This window comes from Engystomops pustulosus, chromosome 8, assembly GCF_040894005.1.
Source record: "Engystomops pustulosus chromosome 8, aEngPut4.maternal, whole genome shotgun sequence".
NCBI lineage: Eukaryota > Metazoa > Chordata > Amphibia > Anura > Leptodactylidae > Engystomops > Engystomops pustulosus.
Window position 1 is genome coordinate 51,511,787 of NC_092418.1, and position 13,684 is coordinate 51,525,470.

The window sequence follows — 13,684 nt, forward strand, 5'->3', positions numbered from 1 at the left end:
GACAACCTTGGGGCACTGTGACTTTATTGGCTACTGGAGACGAGCACTGAGAATAGTATAACTAATGTGGGGGTGATGTGACTATAATGGCTACTGGAGGACTATAATGGCTACTGTGGGAAACTGGTACTATATTGGCTACTGTGAGAAACTGGTATTATATTGGCTTCTGTGGGCACTGATAGTGTATTGGCTACTGTAGGGGCACTGTTACTATTTTGGCCAAAGTGGGGGGACTAGTACTTTATTGGCTACGGTGGGGGCACTGTGACAATATTATTGTGTGAGGTATAATAGTGATCACTATGGGAGCAGCCGAACCGTATTTGTGTTCTGCAGTGATAAATCTCAGTTAAAAGAAAATCGTTTGGCTGCCAGTTAGAAGAAGAAAAGAAGAAGTCCTATTATCAAAGGCATCTGTCACCAGAATTACAGTAAGTGTTGATATTAACCATAAAAAATTTAGCAGCATCTCCTCTGTGCTGTTTTCTTCTCCTATGAGGGAGAGTTAGAAGGTGTCAGTCTTATCCTACATCATTTTTATGATTCAGCATCATTCTACATATCTTTTTTTTTTCTTGTAGACTGTTTTCTACCGATGCTGTTTACATAGTAGGTTTGGTTATACTAACATATGTATTTAGTAACCTTGGGTCTGGGAATGTAGTAATATGTTTTCTGCTCCTGCATCATTGTAGTAAGCATGATTCCACTGGGGTGAGACCCACACATAGTGGGATATGGGCTGGAGCAGATAGACAGATGTAGGAGAGATACAGAGTAGCATAGTGATACTTTACAGTACAGAGAAGCACACACACAATTTGCTACATCTATTAAGCAAACTACCTGGTGCAGAATCCTACACACCCCCCTACACCCACATTACAGTATGAGTGACAGGTCTATTTGCAGATGTGTACCAATTTGTACCAATTTTTGTTCTTGTAACATATCTGTGTAATAATCTTGAATAATCTTGGTTTTGAACCGGTGTCTATGTAGTCATGTTGTTTCTTGTCCTGTATTTTTATAGCAAGCTTGGTTCCGCTGGTGTTTCTGTGTAGTAATCTTTGTTCTTTTAATGTTTCTATGTTGTAGATTTGGTTCTTCTGGTGTATCTGGGAAGTAAAAATGGTTTTTGTATTGCCCCATGTAATATGTTTTGTTATGTGATAGTTTTGATACATTACTATTTTTATTCAATAAACTTCAGATCATTTGAAAAATTTAGACTGATAATTTCTTTACAGATCGCAAATATAAGATGGAAAACTAAGATGCATGGGGAGTAGGGGGAAATTCATAGTGGCGGACCTGAAAACAATGTTTTGGGGGAAACAGCAAAGCAAACAACTCTATTATATATCCAGATGCATTTCTAATACAACCCAGAAAGGGGCATGCAGTCTACAGTACATATTTTCAAGAGAAGGCCACCATACAGTATAGAATAAGAAACTGAAATGTCATACAACTACAACACTAATAATATTATAATATTGTTTTGGGGAAAATAAAGTCGGGGACATTTTCAGTACACGCCACCAGAGGGCATTAAGACATTAAAAATTTACAAAAGAACACTGGTCAGGAAGTAAATGCTCAGGGACCTTGCCAATTAAGGCTTCCACAATGTGGAGACTTTCAATGCACTTCAATTGGGAATTCTGGGAAATATTTAATATGTTTTCCAGGATGGAATAAGGAAAGAACATTGGGAAAACATGGCCTTGTGAGGCAGCCCCCATAACATCAAGCATGACTTTGAACAAGCCTAATGATACAGGATTAAGGCCAAACCAGTAAATCTATTGTAAAAGTGGCAACGTATTTGCAGATTTGCTGATTTTTGCAGATTTCCCAAAGGAATATCACAATACAGTAAAGAGAAGGAAACCATAAAGGAGTATTGTTTTAAATGATATCATTGGAACAGCTTTACATACCATATCAATTTTTCTTCATGACATGTGATACTTTAACTTAATAGAATAGATGTATTAATAACATGTTTTTGAATTATAAACATAAAATGTGAAAAATTTGCCTTTTTGTCATTTTTCTCATTAAAGTTTTTTTTAAAAGCCTTACAGTTTATAAACCTTTACCAAAATATGTTATAAATATGTACAGTGTCAAAAGGTCACCATTTTAAACTTTCATAGACAGATGCAGAGGGTGCATGTCCTTTTCCAGAGTGTCTTCTGCGGTTCTTCTAGTATGCTTTCTGCCTTCAGCTGTCTAGCTGGAGGGAAGGGGGGGGGGGCTCACTTCAAACGGTTATATCTCTTGATATCTCTGATATAATATCAGAATATTCAGCAACTTTAACAGTGGATATATCCGTGTCTGTGTAACCTAGAAACGCAATTACACACAATGATGTTAAAGGGGTATTCCCACGAAGGAAAGTTTCTTAAAGGTACTCAGGATAACAAAATAACACATTCTCAAAAATACAGCACTTCACAGATATGAGTCCAACTTGTCTCTATCACTCCTGCTTTACACAATTTGATTAGCCCCAAGGCACAACCCTGAAACTTCTGACTTAGGGTCGGGGAAGCCATCCATCTTGGGTTTCTGTGTGACGGCAGTTGAGCTGAGTTTCTCTCTCTGCTCCCTGCACTCTATCCCCACCCCCTTGCAGTCCAGGACGGAGCTCACACAGACACATACACTGACTTCCTGCTGGCACCAGAATGAGGAGAACCACAAAGCTACAGACAGATAAGTTCTTTATCTGGGGAGGCACAGCAGATCTAGCAATGTGTTGTAGCAGAGCTGACTGTCATTGTGTGTGCAACATTCCCCACTGGGGCCTAGCCTTTTCTTTGGTGGCCTGGAGGCAGCCAGGGCCCAGAATACTGGAGTGGCTGGCTAGTGCAGCCTAGGGTATGCTGTGGTCATGGCGCTTGGTATGACCAATGGGCTGACCTACAACCTGGCAGGTCTCCAACAGGTGTTGTGTCCAAAAAATAAGGAGGGAGAGGCTGATGTACTGGTCTCTTCCTGGGGCAGCCCCTGAGTGTCTATAGGATGAGTCCCTTGGTAAGGATGGGGAAGCCTGTGGTGGTGAGCAGCTGTATCCAGGGATCATATGGAGGCAATGTTGTGCAAATCAACTTACAGTTCTTTATTGAACAGCAGACAGCAGGCAACGATAACACCACAAATTTGGATTACTGGAGTGGCCATGGAGAGGGGTCCACAGGAATGGTGCAACAGCCTCATAGTAGATGCAGGCTGGGATAGTTGAGGTGGAGCTGTGTCCAAATTGTGGAAGCTGCAGCTCTGGGCTAGAGTCTCCTGACTCAGTTCCTGGAATTAGTATCTGTGGCAGCAATGAAGGTGTGCTGCACACACTGGCTCCTCAATGAGACCATGTACTCTCACCCAGAAGAGGTTTTTATACTCCCCCTGGAAAGTTGTATATCTGCACTGTGTTCCAAATCTACTCTTAAATTTGGCTAACAAAATAATGACCAAGAATGCTGCCATGAGACATTATTTAAAATCATCATTTTATTTCATAGTTCATATGAAAGCATATATCCTTTCATGAAAATCTATGTGTTTTACATTTATTATGATGAAATCATGTCATGCTGTATTGAATTTCCATACTCTGACAGCAAGAATCTAACTCTTGCCAGTCACATTCATTGTCAGTGTAGCAGCCAATCATAGGCTCTCATGTCAAAAGCATAGCCCAAGTTGGAGTATAAAAGTACACCTAAGAAATGCAGGATATAACATAGGAGATTGAGTATTTTATTTTTCAGAAAATTCTTGATTTTCTTAGAACCTTTTTTTAAATTATTATACAAAAAAAGAAAACAGAAATATATTTTAGAAGTATAAAATTACATTTGCTTTAAAGAAAACATGATAAAAATACTTGCTTTTAGTTATATTTTGTTATTTTTTCTGGTAGTACTTACACCAGTGGATCTGAGCAGCAGCAATCAAGCAACAGAAAAGGATTCCCTTTGCAGTTCTTGTAACTGGAGGCAGAATAGCAAATCTTCAAGAATAGAAGCTATAAAAATACAGATTCTAAGCAAACTGCGACTGGAGCAAGCACCTAATATCAGTAAGGATGCAATAAAACATCTTTTGCCTAAAGCTCCACCATTAGAAGAGCTAATTGATCAGTATGATGTCCAAAGTGATGACAGCAGTGAAGGATCTTTGGAAGAAGATGATTATCATGCCACCACTGAAACCATTATCACCATGCCCACAGAACGTAAGTAATGAATGCCAATAACTCTTAACAAGAAAACTTCCAGTTCTTTCATTCATTATACAAAGCAAATGCTGTGTTTTCTTTACTGTATTCAACCACGCTTCTTTCCCAAGTCTTCTTAGTGCTGAGAAAGGAGAACATTTTTTTGTGGATTGTATTACATTTCTGTGACATGCTGTAAATGCCCATGAGAAATCACTAAAATCACATGGAAAAACCTTTAGAAGCTTGAGCATATGATATAGAAGTTTCAGACTATTTCTACGTAGTGTAAGCTGCTGCTTTATTTGGAAACAAAAAGGCTATCATGTACAGTAATTTCCGAGGATTCAAATTTAATTTGGTATTGTTATCTTAAAAATTACTTTTTTGGGGGGAAACTACATTTTGAATGGATGGAATATACTTTGAATGCAAACAGAATACTCATGTGAATGAAAATGATGTTGTGGCTTTTAATTCACATGTTTTTTTATGTTCTCTTACCACTTTATAGAATCCAATGCATCCTTCTAAATGTTCTCCACCTACCATACAGAAGAAAGTTATATGTTATTGAATAGTGTGATTTACAGGGATAAATTCTGAGACACTACTAATTTAAAAAAAATAAGGGTACTGATTTTGTGTAAATTATTTAAAAAAAAACTGGCTTTCCTTTTAGATTAAGTTATTTTACATTTAAATAGGATGTAGACTGTGTAAGATATGTATGTATATGGTTTGTCTCCTATTTAAGAAAGTAAACTGGATCATTCACTAACTATTAGGCTACAGAGACTACTGCAAATGAAACAAGATTATGATTATAGTTATTTATTATACTTCTACATGTCTCATATGCATTTTATCAAAACATTACATTTAAATTCAACATTCAATTGTAAACTAGATAAACCTGGGTAATTTACAATTGCATGATGGATCATTCAAAAATAATTTTGTGGTCATTTGTCTTTATTGTACCAGAGAACTAGATGTGAATGTAAAGGAAAAAAGGTACTACAGAGATTGGGAACCCCTGTGATTGTATTAAAAGTCTTGATAGTTTTTAGAATTACATATTCATGAATGTTTTAAATCAGTCTTCGGTTTCTTGTCCTCACAGATGACATTGAATCTAGTGATATGATTTCTGTAGACAAAATAATCTATTTGCTGGCATAGTACTATTCTCGAGTGCCAAGCTTTTGTTTGCAATATGTAGAATTTTCTAAAAAAGTTAGATTTGATTAAATATGAACCAGTGTCTATAACCTTTTTCAATTCACCTTAAAAAACATATATGAGGAAATGACATAGGTTTTAAGATATTTAACACATTTTTAATAAAAGCTTATTTTAGGATCCATTTTTAAACCCATACGTTACATGTGGAGTCTGAGGATGTTGTCAACTAAGGCTAATAACAATTGCTTCTTTTAAAAATGTGGAAGCTGCATCTTACATTAGGAAATTCTACCACAGCATTCCATTTTAACTCTTTTTATTTCTTTTTTGGTCATTTATTACTTTGATTAATTTGATTGTTTAATTTATCTTATTATGCTGTATGTATGTTCTTATGGAATAGCAAGTCAGCCATACATGGATTCTTTGTGAGAGATTTACATTGAGGAACCTATTCAGAATGATATATTTTTCATCAGTTGGGCACATCACATAGTACTAGATTCATAAGAGTCATTAATGTTGACCAGATAATGTATAGCAATTAGATTGTATGTCCTAAAATACCCATATTGAGCATGTGGAAGCATCAATTTAGCAAGATAATGATGTAGCACTGGTTAACATGACTCATGGCTTTACTCATTAACCAGATGAAATAACGTAGTCTGAAGACTAAGGGTAATACAGATGTACAGTAGTACTGACTAACATTACTTTTTTTAGTTGTCACAGAAACATGGGTGCCCCCTATATTACCTATCAAGCCATTAAATTGATACAAAGATGTGTGCCCCCTATATTACCTATCAAGCCATTAAATTGATACACATAAATTACATCTAAGTACAGTTTGTTAGAACTTTGGTGTGACTTTGACAAATTGCTCTGCTTCCAGAATGAGAATGATGCTGACTCAAGTAGATATTGAGATAAATCTTTAATGCTGTCTTTTTAGAGCTGTATTTGGCTGTTCTGATTTTTCTTAGACAACGCATACCACCAAATTGAATTACAGGCGGTCCCCTACTTAAGGACACCTGACTTACAGACAACCCATAGTTACAGACAGACCCCTCTGACCTCTGGTGAAGCTCTCTGAATGCTTTACTATAGTCCCAAATTGCAATAATCAGCTGTAAGATGTCTGCAATGAAGCTTTATTGATAATCCTTGGTCCCATTACAGCAAAAAATGTTTAAACTCCAATTGTCCCTGGGCCAAAATTTTTTTTGTCTCGATCTACAATTATAAAATATAGAGTTTCGACTCATACAAATTCAACTTAAGAACAAACCTGTAAAACTGCCTGTAATTGCATTGACTGTGTAAAACTAACTAAACAGACTAAAATTACCTTGTAAATTATTCAGTTACACCTTCTTGTTTCCTGTAACTATTGATGTAAGTGCTACTGTATAACATGCTTCTACTATATTCTATATTTTTTTTATTTTATACTGGGCAGAGTGATTGACAGCTTTGTCTGTTAATACATTTAATAAATGATTGTCAATCACTGAGGCAAACTGCTGCCTGACTGCTAAGCCCAGAATGGTCAAATATTTATATGAATAATATTAAAAGAATATTACTATATCATTCTTCTCAGCTCATCCTGCTTTCCAACCTTATAAAGGCTTTTCAATGTAACAATAGACCTAAATATTTCTGTATTCATAAATACTCTTTATTTAACCCCTTAAGGACGCAGGGTTTTTTTGCTCATTTCTCGCTCTCCACCTTCAAAAATCCATAACTTTTTCATTTTTATGTGTACAGACCTGTGTGAGGGCTTATTTTGTGCATAACAAATTTTACTTTCCTCTAATGTTATTTATTTTAACATGTCATGTACTGCGAAGCTGAATGTCACGTTCTTGTGGGCTCAGTTTTTACGACTTTCACTGTGCAGTGAAAATAACACCTCAGCTTTATTCTTTGGTTCGGTGCGATCGCGGTAATACCAAATTTATATAGGTTTTATTGTGTTTTAATACATTTTCAAAAATTAAACGAATGTGTACAAAAAAGAAAAAAAAAATTTTGCCAAAGGTGTGAAAGTCGCATTTCGGACATTTGGGCGCCATTTCCTGTCTCGGAGGTCACCGCCGGCCGTAACCTATTTTATATTTTGATAGATCGGGCATTTTGGGACGCGGCGATACCTAATGTGTCTGTGATTTTTACTGTTTATTATGTTTTATATCAGTTCTAGCGAAAGGGGGGTGATTAGAATTTTTTATATTTTATTAATTTTTTTTATTTTTTAAACTTTTTTTTTCTTTTTTTTCCCACTATTTCTTAGACCATTTAGGGTACATTAACCCCAGATGGTCAGATCGTTCCTACCATATATTGCAATACTTCTGTATTGCCATATATGGCATTTTTGCAGCTCATTCATTACAATGAGCCACTGGCTCATTGTAACGAATCTGCAGATGCCAGATAGCCTCGGGTCAAACGAAGACCCGAGGCTACCATGGCAACTGATCGCTGCCACCCGATGACTGGAATCATCTCAGACTGGTTTCTTGAACATGACAATGAGTTCACTGTACTCAAATGGCCTCCACAGTCACCAGATCTCAATCCAATAGAGCATCTTTGGGATGTGGTGGAACGGGAGATTCGCATCATGGATGTGCAGCCGACAAATCTGTGGCAACTGTGTGATGCCATCATGTCAATATGGACCACAATCTCTGAGGAATGCTTCCAGCACCTTGTTGAATCTATGCCACGAAGAATTGAGGCAGTTCTGAAGGCAAAAGAGGGTCCAACCCGTTACTAGCATGGTGTATCTAATAAAGTGGCCGGTGAGTGTATACTTCCTATTGGTGGGATTTAGTTTTCCTTGCCATTTACTACTTAGCAGGAAAAAATTCTAAATGCGGTGAAGTTGCTGAGAAACCCCTTTGCTCCATTTTCTTGTGGGCACTGTTTTTACAGCTTTTATTGTGCACTCCCACCTTTATTCTCAGGGTCAGTATGATGACAGGGATACCAAAAAGTTTTATTAGGTTTTGTTTAAAAATTAAATATAAAATATTCTCACCATATTCTGATGCTATTAGCTATTTTACACTCTGGTGTAAAGTGTCATTTTTGGCAGGACATGATGATGTTTTCATTTCTACCATTTTCTGGACTTTAAGACCTTTTAATCATATTAGAAAAAAAAAGTATGACTTGCAAAATGGCGAAAAAGTGGTCATTTGTGTAAAATTGTTCTGTTCAACTGTGGAAATGTCTGATTCAATATTTTGATAGATCAGGACTTTATTTTTTTAAATGTTAACCATAACTTTAGACCGTAGGGGGTCTGATTTTTTGTTTCTACCATATAATGCAAAACAACAGTACTGCAGTATACGGTGGATTTGCTGAAGATCTGTTACAGTGTGTCACGTGCACACTGTAATGAATCTTCAGCAATGGTAAGCTCTGAAGTCTCGTACAGATTCCAGACAATCACGGCAATGGATTGACGCTCCCTGATGATGTCATGGGGAGCCGAGATCCCGCTAAGATGGATTTAAATGCCCATGGCGGTGGCGGGTTAGCACCTATCACTGGTATTTCTGGTGGTTGTTTAACACCCATTGGGGCACATTTACTTACCTGTCCTGACACGATCCCTGAAAGTGCATTGTCCGACCGGAATGCACTCTGCTGCGATTCACTAAGATTGTGCGCCCGATATCCTGCACGTTTCGCTTTCCCGCTCAGGTCCTCCAGAGTTCACCTTCTTCTTCCTGGTGCATGTAAGTGCATTGTCTTGTGGCACAATTTGAATGTTAAATCACACACTCAGTCAGAATCTTTCGATTGTCCGACAACATGAAAGCCAGCGCGGCTGAGACACAATCCGATCGTGTGCAACACATTCCCCAGTTAAATACCTGTCCCAGCGGCGCAAATTCCAAAAATGTCAGAAAAACTGACGAAAGTGCGGCCGCGGACCCTTAGTAAATAAACTGGCAAAGCCAGTGACCCCTCTTCTAACATCATGTGACATACTACTACAACACATGTCATTAAGGGGTTAATTTTCAGCTTTTTTTTCCCTATCACATACATTTAATATGTTAACAGTGATAAAAAAAAATTGTATGCATGTACAGGGATATTCTTTTGGTCCTACTCTTTTTCCATTTTATTTCTATGCTAAACGTGTAAAAAGTCATGAAAGTAACGAAAGTCACGAAAAGTCACGAAAGAAATTCTGTAATGTAAATAATTTTTTATAATTCTCCTTTCAGATAAAATAACTTTAAAAACAAATATGAATTTATCCAGTGCTGTTATTTAAATAGTGACAATGTTTAGATCTTTTACTTGTAATTAAACAAAAAATCCTCAAATGGCTTCACAAACAGCATCAAGATCCTTTTTTTTTGGACGGCAGAGAAAGAGGGAGGGTGCCAGAAAGTTCTAATTTCTAATCTAGTTTTAGCCCAGCCATCAGTTAACGGACCCTATTGAATTGCACTGAAGCAGATGGGAAACATATGATACTACACATAGCAATTAGTTTATCTATTTCTGATTCACATTCAACAGAAGACATGAGATCTGTGGTCATTTCTTTTAAATGAAAGGAAATCTACAGCAGGGTTTGAAGTTTATTAAAAGGGGCATAATATAATTAACCCTTGAGTAGCTCCCAGCAGCGTGAATAGTTAATAAACTTAAAATCCTGCAGTAGATTTCCTTAACCGGTTAAGGGCCCTTTCCTGTTTTTTCATGTCAATTTTTCACTCCCCACCTTCAAGAATTTATAACTTTTTTATTTTTACACGTAAATAGCTGTAAGATAGTTTGTTTTCTGCGTAACAAATTGCACTTCATAGTGTTGGTATTAAATATTCCATGGCATGTACTCGGAAGTGGGGAAAAAATTCCAAATGCAGTGAAAATGGTCAAAAAACGCATTTGCGCCATTTTCTTGTGGGCTTGGATATTACGTCTTTCCCTGAGCGCCCCAAATAACATGTCTACATTAGTCTTTGGGTTGGTGTGATTAAGGGGATACCAAATTTGAATAGGTTTTATAATGTTTTCATACATTTACAAAAATGAAAACCTCCTGTACAAAAATAATTTTTTTGATTTTGACATCTTCTGGCGCTAATAACTTTTTTATACTCTGTTGTACAGAGCTGTGGGTGGTTTAATTTTTTGCAAGATTTGATAATATTTTCAATGATATCATTTTTAGCAATGTACGACCTTTTGATCACTTTTTATAGATTTTTTTATATTTTTCAAAATGGCAAAAAAGTGCCATTTTTGACTTTGGGCGCTATTTTCCGTTATAGGGTTAAACGCATTGAAAAACTGTTAATATATTTTGATAGATTGGGCATTTTCGGACACGTTGATACCTAATGTGTTTATGATTTTTACTGTTTATTTATATTTATGTCAGTTCTAGGGAAAGAAATTTAATCCAGCTATCAATTAGTCTAGTTTAGGTCAGCATAAACTGCCTACAACTAGTCTAAAACCCTTAATATATCAAGTGCACTTTATTCAAGAATTCTTTTGTAGACAGATTGATAAATCTACCCCATTACCGGTATAAAAGACTCTTAAAAGACACTCAACCACACTCCAAGCTCTCCAGCATTGGCCGAACCAAAGAGCTGTCTAAGGACAACAGGTACAAAGTTGTAGACCTGCAATAACATCACAATCCAAATTCAATGTAAACAACATTTTTGGTAATAACCTAGGTGTAGTAGTTTATCTTGGTGATAATTTTATCCACCGACTGAGCTACTCTGAGTGTTCTCTGTATACTATGTATCCAGGCTTTGGCAAACTCTGTGTAGTGCTGTGTAATCTGTGTGAACTATATAAATATAGTATTATATATAATTATATCTAGTTATTATTATTATTATTATTGTTTTTATTATTATTGAGAACGGGAATGTCCCACCATTTACTGTTTTCTCCTTTTTTCTAACTACTACTGCAAGTTTATTAAAAAAGATAGCTGTTGACGGATCTAACTAATTTGACCAATTGGAGTATAGAATCCAAACAAGCATTTGTGCAGCCCAATGAATGCTTTGTTACTGTGGCAGTCTTGGTTTAACCTAATTTCAATCATCCGCTTATAGTGGAGTTTGCCCCAGCAATCACTATATGAAGCTCCCCAGCCAGCAATCACTGTATACAGCTCCCCCAGCAATCACTATATACATCTCCCACAGCAATAACCATATACAGCTCCCAGCAATCACTTTATACAGCTCCCCCAGCAATCACAATATACATCCCCCAGCAATCACTATATACAGCCCCCCAGCCATCCCTATGTACAGCCCCCCATCAATCACTATATGCATCTCCCCCAGCAGCCACTACATACAGCTTCCAGTAATCACTATATCCAGCTCCCAGCAACCACTATATACAGCTCCCCCAGCAACCACTATATACTGCTCCCCCTGCAACCACTGTATACAGCTTCCCTAGCAACCACTTTGTACAGTTCCCCCAGCAATTACTGTATATAGCCCCCCAGCAATTACTGTATATAGCACCCCCATCAACCACTATATACAGCCTCCCCTGGCAACCACTATATGCAGCCTCCCCAGCAACCACTATATACAGCCTTCCCAGCAACCACTATATACAGCTCCCCCAGCAATCACTATAAACAGTCCCCCCCAGCAATTACTGTATACAGCCCCCCCAGCAATCACTGAATACAGTCCCCCAGCAACCACTATACACAGCTTCCACAGCAACCACTAGCAATCACTATATACTATGAAATAGCTATGTACAGCCCCCCTCCAATAACTATATACAGCCCACTATAACAACTATATACAGCCCCTATAATAACTATATATACAGCCCCTATAATAACTTTATATAGCCCCCTATAATAACTATATACAGTCCCCCTTTAATACCTATATGTGCAGCCCCCTATAATAACTATATACACCCCCTATAATAACTATATACAGCCCCCCTATGATCACTATATACAGCCCCTATAATAACTATTTATACAGCCCCCTATAATAACTATTTATACAACCCCATATAATAACTATATACACCACTTTTAATAACTATATACACCCCTATAATAACTTACTATATAGAGACTCCTATTTTAACAATATAACCCCCCCTTTCTTAATAACTATATATAGTCCTAAGTAAAATAATAAAGTTGTTCTCATCTTTCCCCAAATCTTCCCTCGTAGTGTGTTCTTCTTTCCTTGGGTGGACATCTGAGGTTCAACAAGATGGCGGCGCCCTGCTGCAGATGGTTCTGTGATGTTGCAGCGCTGTGAAGTCACATGCTACGTTGCCAGCCACCACCATCTTGCTGAAGCTATGATCGTCTATGGCAGAGAAGGGAACGTATTGTTCCCTCGCTCTGCCATAGACTGTATTTGGGTGGTGTATAATGTATGGCCCGGGGAGCCCAGACCTAAATATACTGTGGGCAATTTGGGCGGTCGTGTGCCCGCCTGAATCACCCACATTTGGTGGAGGCCCCTTTAAGGGCAAAGTGGTGGGGGCTCTGGGGCACGTGCCCCGGGTGCCCCCCCTATGATCCGGCCCTGATGACCTCTAATGTTAACTCTTAGGATCTTGTGCCTAGTAATGCTTCTATGGGTAAATTGTTCTGTGCTTACTGGACACCCTGGTATTGCTGGCACTAAATATCTAGTAGAAAGGTCATACTGGTGGCCCTCTTGGTCACATGGTGTTCAGGAGTTTGTAGCAGCATGTGAAGAATAATCACACTGGCCATTGCTCATATACCGCATGTTACCCCATGCAGCCATGTGCTCTAAGTTCGATTAAGCACTTTTGGATCTTTCTGATCAAGATGGCTTATCATGCCCTGTACTTTTCCCCTCATGAGCCCTATGGTGGCAAAACATGTCGGGAACAATCCTGTGAATGGTAATTTTAACTTTGGGACGACTCTATATGTACTTGGGACCAGATAGGGCCATTTATTCAGAGGCAGGTTTCAGTTAGGGTTGCAGTCAATGAGGATTACAGTACTAAAGTTAGGATTATAGGGTTAAATAGTGTTTTACACAGAATATAACAGGAACAGAAGCTGTTGTCCCAGGGTTTGATATCTCTGTTTTTGCACTTTCTATTGCACCTTGCCTATACCTTTCTTCATCTGTACAACTTTTCATCCATCCATTGATTACCAACAGAAAAATGGATAAAGGATCGATAGAGGCATTC

At 37.7% G+C, this 13,684-nt stretch overlaps 1 protein-coding gene across 1 annotated transcript in view; it reads left to right on the forward strand.

The window, feature by feature from the left end:
- Positions 1 to 3,782: 3,782 nt before the first annotated feature.
- LOC140075274 (growth/differentiation factor 8-like) overlaps positions 3,783 to 13,684 on the forward strand; it is a 33,108-nt gene continuing 23,206 nt past the window's right edge. The window contains exon 1 of the mRNA XM_072120915.1: positions 3,783 to 4,255. Coding sequence (XP_071977016.1) covers positions 3,892 to 4,255 — 364 coding nt within the window. The 5' untranslated portion in view covers positions 3,783 to 3,891. The remainder of the gene's footprint in view (positions 4,256 to 13,684) is intronic.